Raw genomic sequence first — 20,199 nt, 5'->3', positions numbered from 1 at the left:
CCCCGCTTGTCAGAGGGTTTTATAACAACTTAATTCCATTCTCTCAGTTGTTTAAGGGCTATTTTTTCTTCTAAATTGAGATTGTTGTTATGCAGATGATGTTGCTTTTTTGAAGTTCTAAGCTATTCATATCCTTAGAAACTAGGGTCCTGATTTTGACCCGCTCGCGAGCGCATATCGCTCACAAGCAGGTTGATGGTGACCCAGTGTGCACAAGCGGCACACGCCACACGCGTGCACAAGCCCCAGAGTGAGTGAGAACTTCACTCGCTCTGGGGCTCGCAACAAAATGGGGCAGCTGTCGATGTTGATCGACAGCTCGCTCCATTTTGTAGGTGGGTAGGGGGGGTGGCTGCACAAACGGAGGCGTTCTTAAAGGAATGCCTGCCGTTTGTGGGCAGCCCTACTGACATCATTCGTGATGTCAGTAGTGGACTTCCTGTTTTATTAGCGCAGGAAGTCCACTCGGCATTGCGAGTGCTGAGACCTACAGCTGGCATCCCGGCTGACGAAATTCTGGTGCCGGAATGCCACTACCCAACCAGAAGACTGATGCTGGAATACCGACAGTAGTGGACATCCCGACACCGGAATCCTGACTGCCGGGATGCCGATCGTAAGTATATCGGGCTTGTTAGGTTTGAGCTGAGGAGGGGGAGTTAGGCTTAGGGGGGGAAGGTTAGAGTTAGGTACCACCGGTGGTGGGTTAGGGTTAGGCACCACTGTGGGGGGTTAGGGTTAGACACTAAGGGGGTAGGGTTAGGTTTAGGCACCAAGGGGGGAGGGTTAGGTTTAGGTACTAATGTGGAGGGTTAGAGTTAGGGTGCGGGAGAGGTTTAGTGTTAGGATGCAGAAAAGGAGGCTGAGCATCGGGATGCCGATTCCATAGTTACATCACCAATTGGGTGCACTGTGGCATATGTGAACATGTATTTATTTTGTGGATTAATGTGAACTGGGGCCACAACAGTGTGTTTAATACATTTGTGGTACTGAAGGTATTTACACATTATACTTTTTTTTGTATAATCTATGTTTATTGAAGCAAAATAAGCTCAACACATACATGGCCTACAGCGGCCTACATAAACACAAAGTGAATATGAAGAACAATGTAGATACAATTAGCAGACATACCTACACATGAACATAAAAAACCTTCCCATAACTTCACAAAGTATTGCTGCTTTAAATAAAAATAAATATAACTAATAGAACAGTAAGAAAAAAAAGGAAAATAATGATAACATAGGGTAAGAATAGACAGAAAGAAGAGAATAGGGAAAGAATAGTACATTATACTTTTTAATAACATCGCCAGCATATCTTATGAACAATTTTTTTGGTAGGGCCCCGACAATGTATTTGCCCCGAAGCCACACAAACCTTAATCCAGCCATGTGTTTTCTAAAAGGTCACTTTCGGCATTCTCAAAAAGATTATGTATAGGACATATGCCTGGTGCACAAGCTACCGATACACTAGAACCAGATGGGAACAGGATCAAGTGGAACCTGGAGTAGCCCTGGAGCAGACTGGGATTGGAATACACTGGACCCGACCGGAATGCTGAGGACCGGAATGGGACTGGATTTTTAAGAATCGGAATGGAACCAGAATGCTGAAGAACCAGAATGGTGCCGGAGTGCTGTATAACTGAAATGGGACCGGAATGCTGAGAACCAGAATGGGACCATATTGCTTGAGAATTGGAATGGAACATGAATGCTGGAGAATCGAAATGGAACCGTAATATTGTAGAAACTAAATGGGATCAGAATACTTAAGAACCAGAAAACTGTACTACCGGAATGCTGAGAACTGGAATAAGTCGGAATACTGTAGAACCAGAATGGGACCAGAGTGCTGAGAACCTGAATGGGACTGGAATAATTGAGACAGGACTGGGACCGGCAGTGCAGCAGGATTATAACTGCACTGGAAGTCTCTTGGATAATATAAGGAGTATTTTGTAGGAGCTCAGGAAGAAGGTCACAGCAATAATGTGCACAACATTGCATTGGCGCTGTTTAGTTCAAAGTGAAATGCTTTTATACCCCTGGTTCACTGGCTGCAGATGTCAGGTGAGGGAATACTAGTCTTCCATTGGTGGGGATATGGTTACCTGATCCAGACTGTCATGGCAGTGCCCAGCAGCTGGCGCCAGTGGGGATGCCACTCATGGATGCCGAAGAGCCTGCTGAAAGCCACAGAGAGCGGAAGCAGCCACCACAACTGGACAGAAGGTGCCCAGACTTGCTGAAGATTTGCCACGGAGCCAGAGCATGGAGTGGGGTGTCAGGTAAGTGGCTCGGCAGCAGAGCAGAGAAAAGTGGTTTGTGACATGGTGTCTCCACATCATATGCACATCTCAGAAATCTCAGAATAGGACATAACTTTGGCTACAAGTCTATGACACTCAAACAAGACAATTTTCTCGAGTGCAGAAAATATTATCACCATATTTGGAAACTCATGCCAAAGTGATGTTTAAAAAGTCACAAAATCTTAAGAATAAAGTAGCCCCTAGTTTTTTCATTACAAGAAACCCAATAAGGGTGAGAATGGAGGGACAGAAACAAATCTGTGTAATGATATGTGGCTACCAATTAATTTAAAAGGTTGCTACAAATGTGGTAAGAACAGATGCATTACGTGTAATTTTATTGAACATAGGAAATCTGAATTCCATTCTCATTCTCTAAAATAGAAGTTTAACATTAAACATTTTGTCAACTGTTCTTCCACTTATGTGATGCAGTATATGTGATATCTTGCATATGTGGAATTCAATAAATGTATTGAACTACATGTAGTTTGAATATTCGTTTCCTAGAACATAGAAGAAACGTAAAAAAGAAGTTCACATAACCTCTACAGACATGTATGGAATGAACGTAAAGGGGAAGATAATGTTTTGACTATTCATATGTGAAATATTTGGTATAGGTGATTTAGATTTTTGTTTAATAGATAATGGAATCCGATTGGTCAATCTAAGAATAAGATCATTTCAAATCTTTTGACACCTATAAGCAGCAAGCTAAATGTATCAGCTATGTTGGAGCGTCTCCAAATAGAACACTACATTACCATGCAAGTCTACTAATGGTTAGCAGTTCTCCATCCGTTCAGGTGCATATGATCAGAACACTGCACCTTGGTCTAACGGGACAGCCTTAAAATCTGCATACCAGCTAAATAGTGTGATCTCAGCAATATGCATATGGACATTTAGCTCAAGACTAACATTCCAAATAAATACATCTGTTTGGATCTCTATAAAGAATTTTTCTATCTAATTACTATTGGGCTCCGACAGACTTTTATTGTATAATTGGTCAATTAAGACCTATTGATCAAATATTTAACTTTAATCAGGGATCGAGGAGCTCATTCAGAGTCAGTCGTGAGCGCTGAGTGCTCACAACCGATTCGATGTTGCCCCACAGCGCATGCGCACGATGGAGCCGGCTCTGTCGTGTACATGTGCGAGACCCGGCTAACGACGGGCGCTCCATCGTTAGGGGTCTCGTAGCAGATGGGGCGAGCTGTCGATGTTGAGTGACAGCTCGCCCCATTTGCTGGGTGGGCCGGGGGCGTGCCCGGCCAAACGGAGGGTTTCCAGTCGGAACGCTTGCCGTTTGGGGGCCGCCCCACTGACATCATTGCTGATGTCAGTGGGGAACTTCCTGCTCAAACAGAGCAGGAAGCTCCCTGGGGCTTATGAGTGCCCAGACCCTACCCTAGGGTCTGGTCATAAGCCCCGTTGGTCGCGATGGTCTTGACCATCGCGACCATCACCCATGTCGGTCGTTAGAGCTGTGGGTGTTAACCCACAGCTTAACGATGGACAAGGAGGCGGCCGTTCAGGATGCAAGCGGCCGCCCTGATTTCAGAGCGACAGCTTGCATCTAACGACCGCCTCTGAATGAGGCTCCGAGATATTGTAATTACGGTCATACACTCACATTGGTATGGGTTAGGGACACCTCCTGCTGATGTGATCTCATCATATTTTTTTTGCAACTTTAACAGTAGTATAACATGTTCTCTTACCAGTATGGAGATAAATTGTGTGTATATTAGGTGTTTTATTGTGTGTTTATCGTATATATTAAAAATCTATTTTTTTATACATTCTGTGTTTAGCGCTCCTTGTTTGGATATTTATCTAGATGGTATGCATATAAGTATCTATACTATGTTTGGAGTCTACTGAGATAAGCAATTCAAGATTTTTATTTGTTTATTTTTTGTGGGGTTGACAGGTGAGACCACTATTAGGAACAGCTCATATGTTTAAAACTTAATTGCCATGAAATATACTGTCTTACCCCTGATTCTTATTTCAAATATTTGGTATCATTTTTCTTATATTGAACACTGTTACAGTGACAAAAAGTATTATATTACTATGGGAGTGGTACTGTAGGAAAAGTCGACATTCCAAATGTTGACAAATTCTGAATGTCAACCATCGTGTCAACATGGGCATTAGTTCGACAAGCAATGTGTCGAGTTTTACATTTTAAAGAAGTCGACATATTCATAATGTCAATATTTAACATATCGACACCAGAATGTCGACATACTGTACAGTTTATTTCGCATATTTCAGTCTACACCTAACACTAACCTTAAAAATATCGTAAAAATTTACTGTCAACATTCTGCTGTCGACATGCTAAATGTCGACATTATGTTTAAGTGAACATTTGTAAATGTCAACATTTTTCATGTTGACATTTTGACGGTTAACATTCAGACCCTGGTGTCATTCTGACCTGATCCCATATTTATAAACACAACGTTCTGCCATACATTATATTTTGAGGTAATTATTAACAAAGTTTTCAAATAATATTTTTGTTTTAATTTACATAAAAAGTCTATTTAGCCTAGAGTTTAATTTACAAAGTATTGAAAATCATTAATTTATTAACTGTACCAATATAAAACATATTGTAATATATATACACTTTTCTCAACAGATGGATAGATTCTTACAAAATATCGCCATTCTACTCATCACATGTCTTCCCATTTGTATTTATGCCTATCCAAATGGCAAAGTTACAGATTCATGCGTATCAATGATACCTAATCATGGTGCCTCCACCCAAACCTCCTCCTCACTTTATATTTTATCCCTGGCTAAAACCACCTATAGCCCTGGGGAAAATATCACAGGTAAATACAATCTATAGTTTCATATATAATGAATTAGCGACCCGCCCCGACTTCGCACTGGAGCAATTTTGAATTTACGGCGATAGTCTTTTTTACCTGAGATAGGCATTGCTAGACCTTGTAGACAACATTAGTCATTTTTACTCCTGATGTCATCACAAAAAGATTTAGTTTTAATGTAATACACAAAAAGGCCAAGTAAAGTTGTCCATGAGCAAAACAGTCTCCACTTAGGTCAACTTCAGCCACGTTAATTGCCTGTCCTTGTGCTTTATTTATTGTCATGCCAAAGCAGACTCTTACTGGGAATTGGACTACTTTTAAAATAAAGAATAGATTTTCACATAAATGAAAGAGTTGCGTATGGGATCTCAGTGGTCAGGATGTCAAAAGTCAGAATACCAACAGCGGCATCCCGACAGTCAGAATCCTGCCAGACCTTTGTAAGTGTACTAACCCTTACTTTCCCCCAAACCCACATTTCCTGCAGCCTAACCCTAACCCTCCCCACTGCATACTAACCCTGCCCTCCCACAGCCTAACCTCTAACCCTTTACCCACCATCGGGATTCTGGAGCCAGGGTTCAGACTGCTGTCGGGATTCCAATGCCAGGATTCTGACTGCTGGCATCCTAACCACCCTGATGCCGACTACATCCCCAAATAGGAATGGCAATAAAAGGGGAACACTGACATTCTGTTCTAGCAAATAGTGCTTACATAATTTTTTCTGGAAAACCGGATAATACGTATCCATCTCTATTTGATATAAATTAAAGTCCACCATTGTGATATATCTTTAATGGTTTTGGCAGCCTAAGCCAATAAATGGCACGGACGTGCATTTTTTCATTGACTTGCTGCACTAAAATCGTCACTGCTCGGCTCCCTTTTGTCATACATTAATGTTTCATAAACCTAAACCTTCCTCGACAAATGCTCTATAGAATAGTGGAAAATGCATAAAAATCCACCCAGTGGTTCTCGAGATTAGACAGACGCCTACCAGGGACTGTAGCTTATACTACAGTATGTATAGATGTTGACCAAACCATTATATGCAGTAATCACAATGTGTAATTAGCAAATCCTAGTTTACTAACTTACAACTGTTGTTGTATCAGATATACATAATTGAAATCTGTAGGCATACAACCTAATTTACACCTCAACCACTACACTTTTTACATTGAACCTTCTGTGGCATTTGTCTGCTTAATTTACAATCGTACCACAGCTATACATAATTCATCCCCACTTAAGCCTTGGAACCTCCTTAGTTTTAAAATAAGTATACACCAATGCAATCATCGGCCTATTAACCCCGATATCGGGTGATCGGGCCAACAATTATATAGGTGTGTTTGAGGGAGTATTGCAGGAGCGTTAGTAGATAAACTGCCTGTCCCGTATCAATTCGCAGATTCTGTCAAAACTGCAGTCTTGCCTCCCTTATTCCTGTGTACTGTGCTCTGAGTGCTGCACATCCACACTTTAATGGGTACAGGACCTAGAAAATGTAACGATGTAACATGTAATACCACATTTTTTTGTTTCTTTAATGTTTATGAACAGCACTTTTTTATCTCTAGGCTTTTAGGCCATACATGAAGCCATACATATTGCCTATACCTATGTGACTTCCATCTACCCTTACTGTAAATATATACTGTAGGCATACTAGCTATGCTTCACCCATGAAGAAATCTCTTCTGCCAACATTTTTTAATTTGAGGTGACCCATTCACACCAATGTCACTATGTGCCCTGTGCACAGACTGCTCTGCAGCTTATCCTATTCAGGTGAATGCGGGCCCAAAGCACCTCTCCCCCCAACCCTTACCGGACTCGCGCATGTGCCACACCTACCTCATGCATTGTTGATACATACATATTGTTGTTGTTATTGCTCAGCTTTAACTTGACAAACTGAAATAAAACAATTGCAGGTTATTTCTAGGAGTTTCCACAACCAAATGATGCAGTTTTCATGAAAATCCATTCGGTAATTTGTGCGCCAACCTGGGACAAACATACACACACAACATTCTTATAATATTAGTATATATATATATATATATATATATATATATATATTGTGACACAGTCAGATTAGGAGGTCCCTCTCCTGGGTAGGGGACTCCTTCCTTACACACACACAGCAGCAGGGAAGCAGCACACCAGTCTGGAAGCGAGTACAAGCTGGTCGGCGCCAGTCTTTATTGTGCAAAGCAGAAACAACAAAAGAAACCATAAACATAAAACCTAGCCCTGGCCGGGCTCTAACTTTACAGGTGGTTCCCTCACTACCAGAACCTGGCAGGGCCTAATGCCCTCACCAGCAAACAAGGCACAGCACAACACTCACAGTTAGGTTTTCCAGTGTCTCTGAGCAAACTCCCTGTCTGCTTTCCCAGGTGAGACACTCAGCCCTAAACACACTAGACTTATATTGGCCACTCTCAGGTGGAAAACTAACAAGCCTGTTACCAGGCTGTGAGAACCAAAACCTGGAGTGGCCGTGGGTGGAGCCCTCCCTCTCCTCTCACCCACAACCCCCAGGTCCCAAACCGGCTTTTCAAAAAGCCGAAACTCAAGCCTGCTACACTGCAGACTTTCTCCTGGGGGTTTAAAACACAAAAGACAGGAATCTGGGACAAATGTACCTGCCACAGACCACTTTACCAGTGATCCTATCACATATACCCCCCCCTTTGTTTCGACCTGTGGGGCGGAACAACTGATGCCCCCAAACAATGAACGCGTGACAACGCATCAGCATTGACCAGCTGGCTTCCTGGCCTGTGTTCCACTGAAAATGTAAAAGTTTGTAACGCCAAGAACCATCTTGTAATTCTCGCATTACTGTCCTTATTTTCAGACATCCACTTCAGAGGGGCATGGTCAGTGATCAATTTGAACTTTCTTCCGACCAAGTAGTACCTGAGAGCCTCTAACGCCCACTTTATGGCCAACGCCTCCTTCTCCAGTGTGGCATAGTTTCTCTCATGTACATTCAACTTTCTGCTAAGATAGAAAATAGGGTGTTCCTCACCCTCCTTGTTCTGGGACAGGACCGCTCCTACACCTACTTCTGATGCATCGGTTTGTACTATGAATTCCCTTTCAAAATTAGGAGTCATCAGGACTGGTTGGGAACACAACACTACTTTCAACTCCTGAAAAGCTTTCTCTGCCTCAGGACTCCATTCTACCATGACTTTTTGTTTGCCTTTGGTCAGGTCAGTCAGTGGGACTGCCATGGTGGCAAAGTTGGGTATAAACCTCCTGTAGTACCCCTATAATTCCCAAGAAGGCTTCTTATTCAGAGGCCGTGGCCAGTTTTGTATGGCATCAACTTTACTGAGCTGAGGCTTTATCAGGCCTCTGCCAATGGTGTATCCCAGATATTTTACTTCCTCCATGCCTAGACAACACTTTTTTGGGTTGGCTGTCAAACCTGCCTTATAGATGGAGTCCAACACTGCTTGTACCCTGGGTAAGTGAGACTGCCAATCAGTACTATGAACGACCACGTCATCCAGATAAGCAGCCGCATACCGTCTATGGGGCCTTAGAATCCTGTCCATCATTCTTTGAAAGGTAGCAGGTGCCCCATGTAGCCCGAAGGGCAACATCTTGTACTGAAACAAGCCCTCTGGCGCTGAAAAAGCTGTCTTTTGTTTGGCGCTCTCGGTTAACGGTACTTGCCAATACCCTTTGGTTAGGTCAAGAGTGGTTAAATACCTTGCCGTCCCTAGTCTCTCAATCAGTTCATCCACTCTTGGCATCGGGTAGGCATCGAATTTTGAAACACTGTTCAACTTTCGGAAGTGATTGCAGAAACGCACACTCCCGTCGGGCTTTGGAATCAACACAATGGGACTTGACCATTCACTATGTGATTCTTCAATAACCCCTAACTCTAGCATATTTTTAATTTCTTTCGACACTGATTCTCTTTGTGCTTCTGGTAACCTATAGGGCTTTAGATTAACTTTAACCCCTGGGTCAGTGATGATGTCATGTTTAATGACCGAGGTTTTCCCAGGTACATCAGAGTACAGCACCCTATTTCTAATCAGAAATACTTCAAGACCTATTGTTGTTGAATTGCCGACAGGGTTTTTGCCACTGTCACTTCGGGAACTAAGGGCCCTGGACTTACTGGAGGGTCTCGGACGGCCGACAGTACCGTTCTATCTTTCCAGGGCTTTAACAGATTTATATGGTATATCTGTTCCGGCTTTCTTTTCCCCGGCTGGTAAACTTTGTAATTGACCTGCCCCACTCTTTCTAAGATTTCAAAGGGCCCTTGCCATTTAGCCAAAAGTTTATTTTCCACAGTGGGAACCAATACTAACACTCTGTCCCCAGGAGCAAAGCTGTGTAACCGAGCATTGCAGTTGTATTCCCTCTGCTGTGCCTGTTCTCTCACTATCGGCACTACCGCAGCAATTGTCTCCTGCATTTGAGAAACATACTCAATCACCATTTTATAAGGACTAGACTGCCCCTCCCATGTCTCTTTGGCAATGTCTAGTAACCCCCTTGGGTGTCTCTCATACAACAAGTCGAAGGGTGAAAACCTGGTGGAGGACTGGGGAACTTCTCTTATGGCCAACAATAAATACGGCAATAAGTAATCCCAATCCCTACCATCCTTGTCGACCACTTTCCTAAGCATGTGTTTTAACGTCTTGTTAAACCTCTCGAACAGCCCATCGGTTTGGGGGTGATAAACCGAAGTTCTTAACTGTTCGATTTTGAACAGGCGGCATAACTCTTTCATGACTTTGGACATAAACGGTGTACCCTGGTCAGTTAGTATCTCCTTAGGTATACCCAGCCTGCTAAAGACATGAACTAGCTCTCTGGCAATGGTCTTGGTTGACGTATTGCGCAACGGGATCGCTTCCGGGTACCTGGTAGCGTAATCCATTATGACCAGAATATACTGGTGTCCCCAGGCAGACTTCATTAAGGGTCCAACCAAATCCATCGCTATTCTTTCAAACGGCACCTCTATAATAGGCAATGGAACTAGTGGACCCTTAAAATGTGGCCTGGGAGCATGATACTGACACTCAGGGCAGGATGCGCAAAAGTCAGATACCTCTTTATGAAGCCCGGGCCAGAAAAACCTCTGCATTATTCGCTCAGTGGTTTTCTCTACCCCTAGATGGCCTGCCGTTATATGACCATGGGCCAGATCCAACACTGTTCTTCTGTAGGCTTTGGGAACTATTAGTTGTTCCACAACATCTTCCCCCTTCTTAGTCACCTGATATAGCAAATCCTGCCACATTGCCATGTGGGGATAGGACAAAGCACTATCAGGGTCTACGGGTTTACCATCAACTACTTTTACATTCTCCCTGGCTTTTACCAAAGTAGGGTCATTCAACTGCTCCACGGCAATGACCTCTCTTCTGACCTCTAAATCAGGCATACGATCACCTGGCCCAACAACACTTCCCACCTCAATGGGAGGCACATCAGTTGGCGGGCCACCGTCACGCTCCGCATTCTCTAGTTCGCCAATCTAGTAGAAAAAGGGAATAACTCTGACTCAGAAGAAACTCCCTCCTCCACTACATCGACAACCTTCTCAAATGGATCGGGGTTGTTCATCTCTGGAACAAAACAGCTTTCCTACAACTTCCAGAAGTGAGCAAAGTCTCACCCCAATATTGCATCGTACATCAGACCATGCACCAAACCTACAGAAACTATAGCAGAACCACATGGTGTCTCGATGTTCACCTCGGCAGTAACATAATATCGAGTATCCCCATGTATGCAGGTCACACCAACAGTTTTCCCCTCATGCCACAAGGGGTTCACCAGCTCAACTTTTATAAGTGTCACCAAGCTACCAGAGTCTAACAGTGCCTCTACTCGGTTGCCATCTACAGTGAGTACACACATGTGCTTATCAGTCTCAGCCTGCCGGTCAGCCGTACAGGCTATCTGTGCAAAGAACGACCCCCTGTGGTAGACATGAGCAGTATCACATTGCATAGGTTCAGTTGTAAGTGAACAATATGCGGCAATATGGCCGAAGCCACCACATCGGAAACACTGAGTCATCTTAATGTCTAGTCGTTTACGGGGCAAGAACCTTCCCGGCCTGGCAGGCCTGTCTCCAGGTTCTACACCCTCAGTCTGAGGTACATTCCACTGCCCAGCACCCTTCTCCCCTGGAACAGTCTTACCAGTGTCTGTGGGAGTTTGCCGGTGCGCCATCGGGGCTCGGTGGGGCATACTCATCAGCTCCTCAGCCGCCACGTACCTCTCCACCAGCTCGACCAACTGGTCCGCAGACTTAGGGTCTGCATGGCTCACCCACTTGCGCAGAGTCACAGGTAATGATCGCAGGTACCGGTCCATCACGACCCTTTCCACGATCTGTGGTCCCATCAGCGTCTTGGGCTGTAGCCATTTTGAGGCAGATGGACGAGGTCATGCATCTGTGAACGTGGAGGCTTGTCCTTATGGAACTCCCAGCGGTGGACCCGTTGGGCACGAACAAAGGTGGTGACTCCCAAGCGAGTTAGGATCTCCTGTTTTAGTTTTTTATAGTCCTTGGCATCAGCCAGGCATATGTCGAAATAGGCCTTTTTGTGGCTCCCCAGACAAAAAAGGTGCCACCAGACTTGCCCACTGCTCCTGGGGCCAACTCTCCCTTTCGGCCGTTCTTTCAAATGCGGCGAGATAGGCCTCCACATAATCGCCCGAAGTCATCTTTTGGAGGAAGTGACTGGCTCGTATGGAGTGAGTGGTGGTGGGAGGACCAGTAGTAACATCTCTGGGCCGGGCGACCAGGTGCTGTACCACCTCTCTTATGGCCTGGCTGTTATCCGCTAAGGCCTGGCGGGTTTCCTCGATGGCGACCTGTTGTTGCCTCTGGGCTGTCTCCAAGGCCAACAGTTGCACCCTGGTGGATTCCTGCTGAGCCCTGGTAGATTCCTGCTGAGCCCAGGTAGATTCCTGCTGAAGTTTGTTCGTCTCCTGCTGAGCTCTGGTAGATTCCTGCTGAGCTGTTGTAGCTTGGAGCAAGGCCTTAATAATGTCCTCCATTTTGTCCTGGGGTGTAGGTTGGAAGCTGAACCTTGCCTCTCTGAGCATTGGCTGACGCCTCCTCTATGGGACTCCAAGGACACAGTGTTATTTCCACACTCACAAATTGGGTGTCTGTCCCTTTAATTTTTAAATGGAAAGTTTTCCTCTCGCTGCAACTTCAGTGTGTGGATGCCCGCATTCTCCACCATATTGTGACACAGTCAGATTAGGAGGTCCCTCTCCTGGGTAGGGGACTCCTTCCTTACACACACACAGCAGCAGGGAAGCAGCACACCAGTCTGGAAGTGAGTACAAGCTGGTCGGCGCCAGTCTTTATCATGCAAAACAGAAACAACAAAAGAAACCATAAACATAAAACCTAGCCCTGGCCGGGCTCTAACTTTACAGGTGGTTCCCTCACTACCAGAACCTTGCAGGACCTAATGCCCTCACCAGCAAACAAGGCACAGCACAGCACTCACAGTTAGGTTTTCCAGTGTCTCTGAGCAAACTCCCTGTCTGCTCTTCCAGGTGAGACACTCAGCCCTAAACACACTAGGCTTATATTGGCCACTCTCAGGTGGAAAACTAACAAGCCTGTTACCAGGCTGCGAGAACCAAAACCTGGAGTGGCCGTGGGTGGAGCCCTCCCTCTCCTCTCACCCACAACCCCCAGGTCCCAAACCGGCTTTTCAAAAAGCCGAAACTCAAGCCTGCTACACTGCAGACTTTCTCCTGGGGGTTTAAAACACAGAAGACAGGAATCTGGGACAAATGTACCTGCCACAGACCACTTTACCAGTGATCCTATCACAATATATATAGATAGATAGATAGATAGATAGATAGATAGATACAGTACCAGTCAAAAGTTTGGACACATCTTCTCATTCAATGGTTTTTGTTTATTTAAATTATTTTCAACATAGTAAATTAATACTGAAGACATCAAAACTATGAAAGAACACATATGGAATTATGTTGTAAAAAAACTGTTAAACAAATCAAAATATGTTTTATATTTTTGATTCCTCAAAGTAGCCGCCTTTTGCTTTGATGACAGCTTTGCACACTCTTGGCATTATCTCAATCAGCTTCATGAGTTAGTTTCCTGGAATGGTTTTGAATTAACAGGTGTGCCCTGTCAAGAGTCATTCTGTGGAATTACTTGCCTTCTTAATGTGTTTGAGACCATCAGTTGTGTTGTGCAGAGGTAGGGTTAGTATACATTGGACACCCCTATTTGACTACTGTTGTAATCCATATTATGGCAACAACCACTCAACTCAGTAAAGAGAAACGACAGTCCATCATTACTTTAAGACATGAAAGTCAGTCGATTTGGAAAATTTCAAGAACTTTGAATGTATCCTCAAGTGCAGTTGCAAAAACCATCAAACACTATGATGAAACTGGCTCTAACAAGGACCACCCCAGGAAAGGAAGACCAGGAGTTACCTCTGCTGCAGAGGATAAGTTCATTAGAGTTACCAGCCTCAGAAACCGCTACTTAACAGCACCTCAGATTAGAGACCACATAAAGTCTTCACAGAGTTCAAGTAGCAGACACATCTCAACATCAACTGTTCAGAGGAGACTGCGTGAATCATGCCTTCATGGTCATATTGCTGCGAAGAAGCCACTATTGATGATGAACAAGAAGAAGAAGAAGAGAATTGCTTGGGCCAAGAAACACAAGGAATGGACATTAGACCAGTGGAAATCTGTACTTTGGTCTGATGAGTCCAAATTTGAGATTTTTGGTTCCAACCGCCGTGTCTTTGTGAAATGCAGAGAATAGAGCGGATGATTTCTGCATGTGTGGTTCCCACTGTGAAGCATGGAGGAGGAGGTCTGATGGTGCTTTGCTGGTGACACGGTTTGTGATTTATTCAAATTTCAAGGCACACTTAACTAGCAAGGCTACCACAGCATTCTGCAGCGCCATGCCATCCCATCTGGTTTGCGCTTACTGGGAACATAATTTGTTTTTCAACAAGACAATAACCCTAAACACACCTCCAGGCTATGTAAGGGCTACTTGACCAAGAAGGAAAGTGATGGAGTGCTGCATCAGATGACCTGGCCTCCACAATCACCCTACCTAAACCCAATTGAGCTGGTTTTGGATGAGTTGGACCGCAGAGTGAAGGAAAAGCAGCCAACAAGTGCCCAGCACCTCTGGAAACTCCTGCAAGACTGTTGAAAACCATTCCAGTAGACTACCTCATGAAGCTGATTGAGAGAATGCCAATAGTGTGCAAAGCTGTCATCCAAGTAAAAGGGGGCTACTTTGAGGAATCTAAAACATAAAACATATTTTGATTTGTCTAACACTGTTTTGTTTACAACATAATTCCATATGTGTTCTTTCATAGTTTTGATGTCTTCAGTATTAATCTATGTTGAAAATAATTTAAATAAACAAAAACCATTGAATGAAAAGGTGTGTCCAAACGTTTGACTGGTACTGTATATATATATATATATATAGAATAGTCGATACAAACAAGCGACGGCACTCAGGAGACTTTGCAAAAAAATTAATATATTAATGTAATCATGTTACACAATACCACACCAACGTTTCGGGACACACCCGTCCCTTTATCAAGGTATGAACAGTGACTGATCTCCCAGCGCCATTTTAAGTTACAACTCACAAGCTAAGGCCCTCATTCAGAGCCGCTCGTAAGCGGACGTTTGCTCGTAGCGATCCGATGTTGTACAACCACGCATGCGTCGGTGTAACAGTGCGCATGTGCATACGGCTGATTGCGATCATTTTTCAGTCGAGCAGCAAACAGGAAGTGACATGTCAAATGTGATTGACAGAACTGTCCGTTTTGGGGGCGGTGACAGGGGTGGAGATGGGAAAACGCAGGCGTGTCGAGGCGTTTTTTGGGCGTACATAAATTATCTGATGCGAGCGGCCAATGTGAACGGAACAAGTCATATGTCACTGGCTGATCCAATTTTCAGTAACACTGCTCGCTCAGCTTGTGGTCTGGTATAGTCTACCGCAATGACGATGGTCTCTTCGGCCTTCTCTGGGCTCATCGATGGTGTGGCGATGTGTCATTTGTGGCCACATAAACAATCATCTTGTAATTGTTAATCTGCTTGTAAGGTGTTTCGCTAATAGCCTTTTTTTAGTTGCTAAAATCCGAACGCAGGTGAACTACTCAGCTGCTAATTGCGGCCTAATACAATCAATTAGCAGACTTTTTTTTTTTTTGGGGGGGGGGGTTTGTAGTTAAACAATATTGTACGCATATTTTTTTGATAAGCGAATATTTTATGGCCAAAGAAACCATTTTTTGGTGTCATATTTTTTTTTTTTTTTTTTTTTAAATCTTTTTTTTTTTTAAACCCGTGATTGTTTAGAATTTAAAAAATGTTTTTCTTTCCGTTGTCTTGTTTGTCATTTTGTTGTCTGGATTACCTTTTGACCAGTTTTGAAAGAAATAAACATAAATTGTTTTTTTGCCCACAAAAATAAACAAAGTGGCATTTCATACACAAACCAATAAAATTATTAAAAACAATTCACAAGAAAGGAGAGGGAGGTTTTGGCCATTAAGGAATATGGGGCAAACACAGAAATGGATTGTGGGGAAATTAGCCAGTGCTGTCATCGCCTTTTAGGGCATTTGGGCAGGATGGGGAGTGAGCTGGTACGGGTCTGGGATGTCCTTCGCCTGGCCTGTCCAGAGGCAGATGTTGTGGCCTCTGGACTAGGCATAGGGCTAGCCACATTTGGAGGGATGGCTGTTGTTGTGCCAGAGGTGGAGGGTCCTGATGTTCCGGCAGGAAGGGAGGCCGGCTCCAACATGTGGTGGCGAACGAGCTGCTCCAGGGCATTAGCAATTCGCACGTTGGCCTCAGAATTTGCCTCCAGGGTGTCCACCACCCGTAACAGATTGGCGTCCAGCCTCAGCATAATCTCGGTCTGTTGATCCGTTTTTAAATTGAGATCAGTGATGAGGACTACTGCCTGCGAGGGGGAAGGCCTTGGACTGTCTTCCACAGGGTCCCCAGCCAGATCTATTGCTTCCTCCCCTGCAGAGCCAGAAGAAATTCTGCGGCCAACGCTCACCTCTGGAGCAGACTCATCCGCCTGTGTCTCTGTGAGAAAAAAGAGAAAAGAGTCAAATTAGAATCTAGATATGTTCCCAAAAATATTTCAGAGTTGTTAACATTCCAACATTTACCTGGGTCAACATGAGGAGCCACAAAGTCTGGCATGTTGGTATCCATGTTCGACATGCCAAACACCTCCTCATCCTGCACACACCCCTGTGCCAGCTCCTCCAAATCAGTGAGCTCAAGTGACACAGGGGTGGGACCCCCACCTGTCCCCCTTGCATGCCTAGCCCTATCTGCAAGTTTTTGTTTCAGCCGATATTTGAAGTCGGTCCATCTGTTGTATAAAAAGTTGGCATTATTACTGCAGTATTTTGTCCTGTAAACACTTTTTAATCAATGTAGTTTGTACTTACCGGCGTTTAACATCCCGGGTTGCACGTTCCAACTCACTCACCCCATTGACAGCACTGGCTATGTCCTCCCACATTTTCCACTTCTGGCTTGCACCCATATTCCTTGGGGCCTGGGGCAGGGTGTCAGTGCACATTTGTACCAAAACCTCCATCTCCTTCCTTGTGAATTGTGGCTGCCTTTTTTTTTGCCAGGTTTTGTAGGCCTACTAGGCCCAGCAGCCTCTTCCATATCATCCTCCACACCTTTTGGAAAACAGAATTTTTTTTGTATAATTTATATTGTTTTATAAATTATTGATAAACCATCATTTTCATTATAAAAACAATAATACTTACCTGGCGCCTCTTTGCAGTACCTTGCTGCTCGGTAGTCATTTTGGACTCAACTACAGCAGACCGATTCGGGATTTCAGTGACGTTTTTATACATGCGTCAGCATTATTCGGCCGCATCATTGATTGTGCGCTCCTATTCTCCTTATTTGGACGCATCATTGATTGTGCGCTCCTATTGTCCGTCCTTAATTTGTGCGGGAAAATAAAGACTATTTATGGCTTGGTATGACTCCAGTCGAGGTGGCATGTTATGATTGTTGGAGGTTTGGCGTTGTCGTGGTTTGTTGGCTGTTTTGGTAGTAGAAGGCGTATTTTTTGGGTGTGATCTTTTTGGGAATTTTGCTTACTTATTTATTTTCTGGTCGGTTTTGTTTTCAAATTTTTTGCTTTCGCATTTTTCAGTAAGTATTTTAAATCCCCCTTAAAAATTCGGAGTAATTTTTTTATAATGTGTTTTAATTTTTTTTTTTTTTTTTTTTTTACAGTTTTTTTGGCCTTGCCCCAGTGACGTTTTCATACTTTGGTTTATTTGTCTTTTTTTGGTAAGTGTTTGTTTAATTATTTTCTAAATCGATGTGTTGGTCTTTGCATCTGTTTCACAAAGTAATGTTGTTTATTTTCTTTGCCCAATCATGTGTAACCAATAAAAGTAGTGTACAGTGAAAAAAGAACCGTGTCCCTCTTTTTTTTGGTTAAGCAAAAATGGACAGGCCAAAAAAAAAAAAAAATGGTGATCAAAATGTAATTTTTAAATACAATTTCTTAACAATAGGGAAATAGGTTCAGCAATATTCTGCAAGTATGCGGCAGGTGTTTTTTTTAGAATATAATTATAGCGGCAGGTGCCCAAATGTTGATGTTAACACAAATTAATTGAGGGACATCAAAATATGGTAATCCCCATTTTTAGTTTCTCCAAATTTGATGGGCCCACTTTAAAAATGTGCAAAAATAACCTAAGTGCTCTTCTGCATCACTTCATCAATGTGGGTAACAAAACACATGCTGCGGCTCTTTTAAACCCCCACTTTCAAATAAAGGCTAAAACGGGGGTACCCATAGTGTTCAACCATGTTTTTCCAACTTTAGGGGTGCTCTTACCTTTTTAAATTGGAAAAACGAGAAACTTTACGCCATTCCCAAATCCAAGTTTCCATTTTTTGATATTTTTCAATTGAATACGGGGAAAAGCGGGAGGGCGCACCAGACTTAACGCTGAAAAATAAACCAATAGGACACGTTAACTTCACTGTCAAAGTTAACATTTAATATCGGAGTATTTATCTGCATTAAGTCTGGCCACAACTTTGCAATTAATGTCGGTGTTACATTTCTGTGCCTCAGGATCCTTTCAAACCACTGTGGGAATAGTTGCCGGAATCTCCCAATCCTCCTTTTCAAGGATCCTGAGGGCAGTGATGGAGGCCAGTTTTAAACACCTTCATCATTTTATTACAATGCCATTGGATATGGGTTCCCTTAGTGTGGCGAAGGCCAATTTTTACCAAATAGCTGGCTTCCTACACATCATAGGGGTTGTGGATGGCACTCACATACCACTTCAGCCTCCAGCAAGGCTGGAGGCTATTTTTAGGAACCGAAAACACTTTCATTCACTGAATGTAATGGTAGTATGTGATGCCTCCCTCCAGATCCTGTCCCTGAATGCCAAATTCCCCGGGAGTGCACATGATTCCTTCGTCATCCGGCAATCAGGGATTTGGCACAAATTAGACAACCTACAAGCTGGTGATGCGTGGCTTCTGGGTAAGTTGACACCTTCTGTGGCAACCAATGCAAAGCTTGTTACACAATGGTCCTGATGTTTTTTGGCTTTTTTTCACAGGAGACAGTGGTTACCCTTGCACGCCCTGGCTGCTCACTCCTTATTTGACACCCAAACCGGGGCCACAAAGTGAGTATAATTCCACACTTACAGCCACCAGGCAGGTGGTGGAGCGCTGTATCGGCCTTTTAAAAGGCCGATTCAGATGCCTCCACCGCTCTGGTGGCGAGCTCATGTATTTGCCGGATATGGTTTCGAAAATTGTGGTCCTGTGTGGGATATTTCACAACATTGCCATAAGGAGTGGTGTCCCAATGCAGCCAGAGGATGCCTTGCCTGAGGATGGCCCCCCCGAGGTTGGTCGGAGGTCAGTATGTGGGCCGGGCCATACGCGATGATGTGGTGGCCAGATATTTTAGGTAATTTTTGTTAATAATGTAGTTAATTTACACAATGTAGACATGTAAGATTTCAATGACCAATTGTAATTTTTTTTTTTTTTTTGGGGGGGTGTCTTTTATTCCATTAAATTACCCGAACAAACGATGCCTACTACCTGATCCCAAAAAATGTCTTCATGTGTCCACATTGGCTATAACTTCTGGAACAATTATTTCTTCGCCTCATTTGGGGATTCATGTTGGCCTGCTACTTCTTCAAACAGTTCTTGATTGTTGTTGTTGTTTTGTTATTTTTGGTGTTGGTTGTTTTTTGGAGTGTGTTTTCACTGTGTTAATTGCTTGACAAAATTCACTTTGTTTATTTTTTTTGTGTAGATTAAATTTTTGGATAACCTTTTAAAGACTTTTCCTTGGTAAATTACAAGCAAGTGTTACCTGGTCCAAAAAAGGCAAACTTGCTTAATGGCTAATCCTGTAATGTGTTAAATTGTAAAGTATTTTACCATGCTTTGTGGCTAAAAACAAACACCAAAGGTATTATGGTGAATCAGTATGTTTTCTAATCTAGGCCTAAGTAGGTTTTAGAGAATATTTACATTACCCACCCCAAAATAAAAAAAAACTCTGGTATTTCGACAAACCTATTGGTATTGTTAGGTGTTTAATGTGCCAGCTTACATACTTACTTGAGCTTTCTACAAACACATTTACATTACTTAAAAAAACATGCTCCAATAGTCGACTTATGTAATGTTAAAGAATCTAATATTTACAGACAAGGAATGAGACTTTAATAAATCCAAATATATTTTATTGGTCACAACATTTTAAGGGTGTCCAAAAAAAAATAAATTGGTGCCGCAGGACCGCCACCATGTGATCAACGACCACTAGCATCACGACGAGATGGGCCCTCA

At 43.4% G+C, this 20,199-nt stretch overlaps 1 protein-coding gene across 3 annotated transcripts in view; it reads left to right on the top strand.

Moving 5' to 3' along the window:
- LOC148540745 (ferric reductase 1-like) overlaps positions 1–20,199 on the top strand; it is a 218,109-nt gene that overhangs the window by 125,970 nt on the left and 71,940 nt on the right. For all 3 annotated transcript variants that reach the window (XM_088481538.1, XM_088481552.1, XM_088481545.1), the window contains one exon: positions 4,995–5,193. In XM_088481538.1, coding sequence (XP_088337664.1) covers positions 4,995–5,193 — 199 coding nt within the window. The remainder of the gene's footprint in view (positions 1–4,994; positions 5,194–20,199) is intronic.

This window comes from Taudactylus pleione, unplaced genomic scaffold (assembly GCF_031769625.1).
Source record: "Taudactylus pleione unplaced genomic scaffold, aTauple2 ptg000017l, whole genome shotgun sequence".
Lineage (NCBI taxonomy): Eukaryota > Metazoa > Chordata > Amphibia > Anura > Myobatrachidae > Taudactylus > Taudactylus pleione.
Note: the sequence above shows the minus strand (reverse complement) of the source record. Positions and strands in the feature narration are given on the sequence as shown.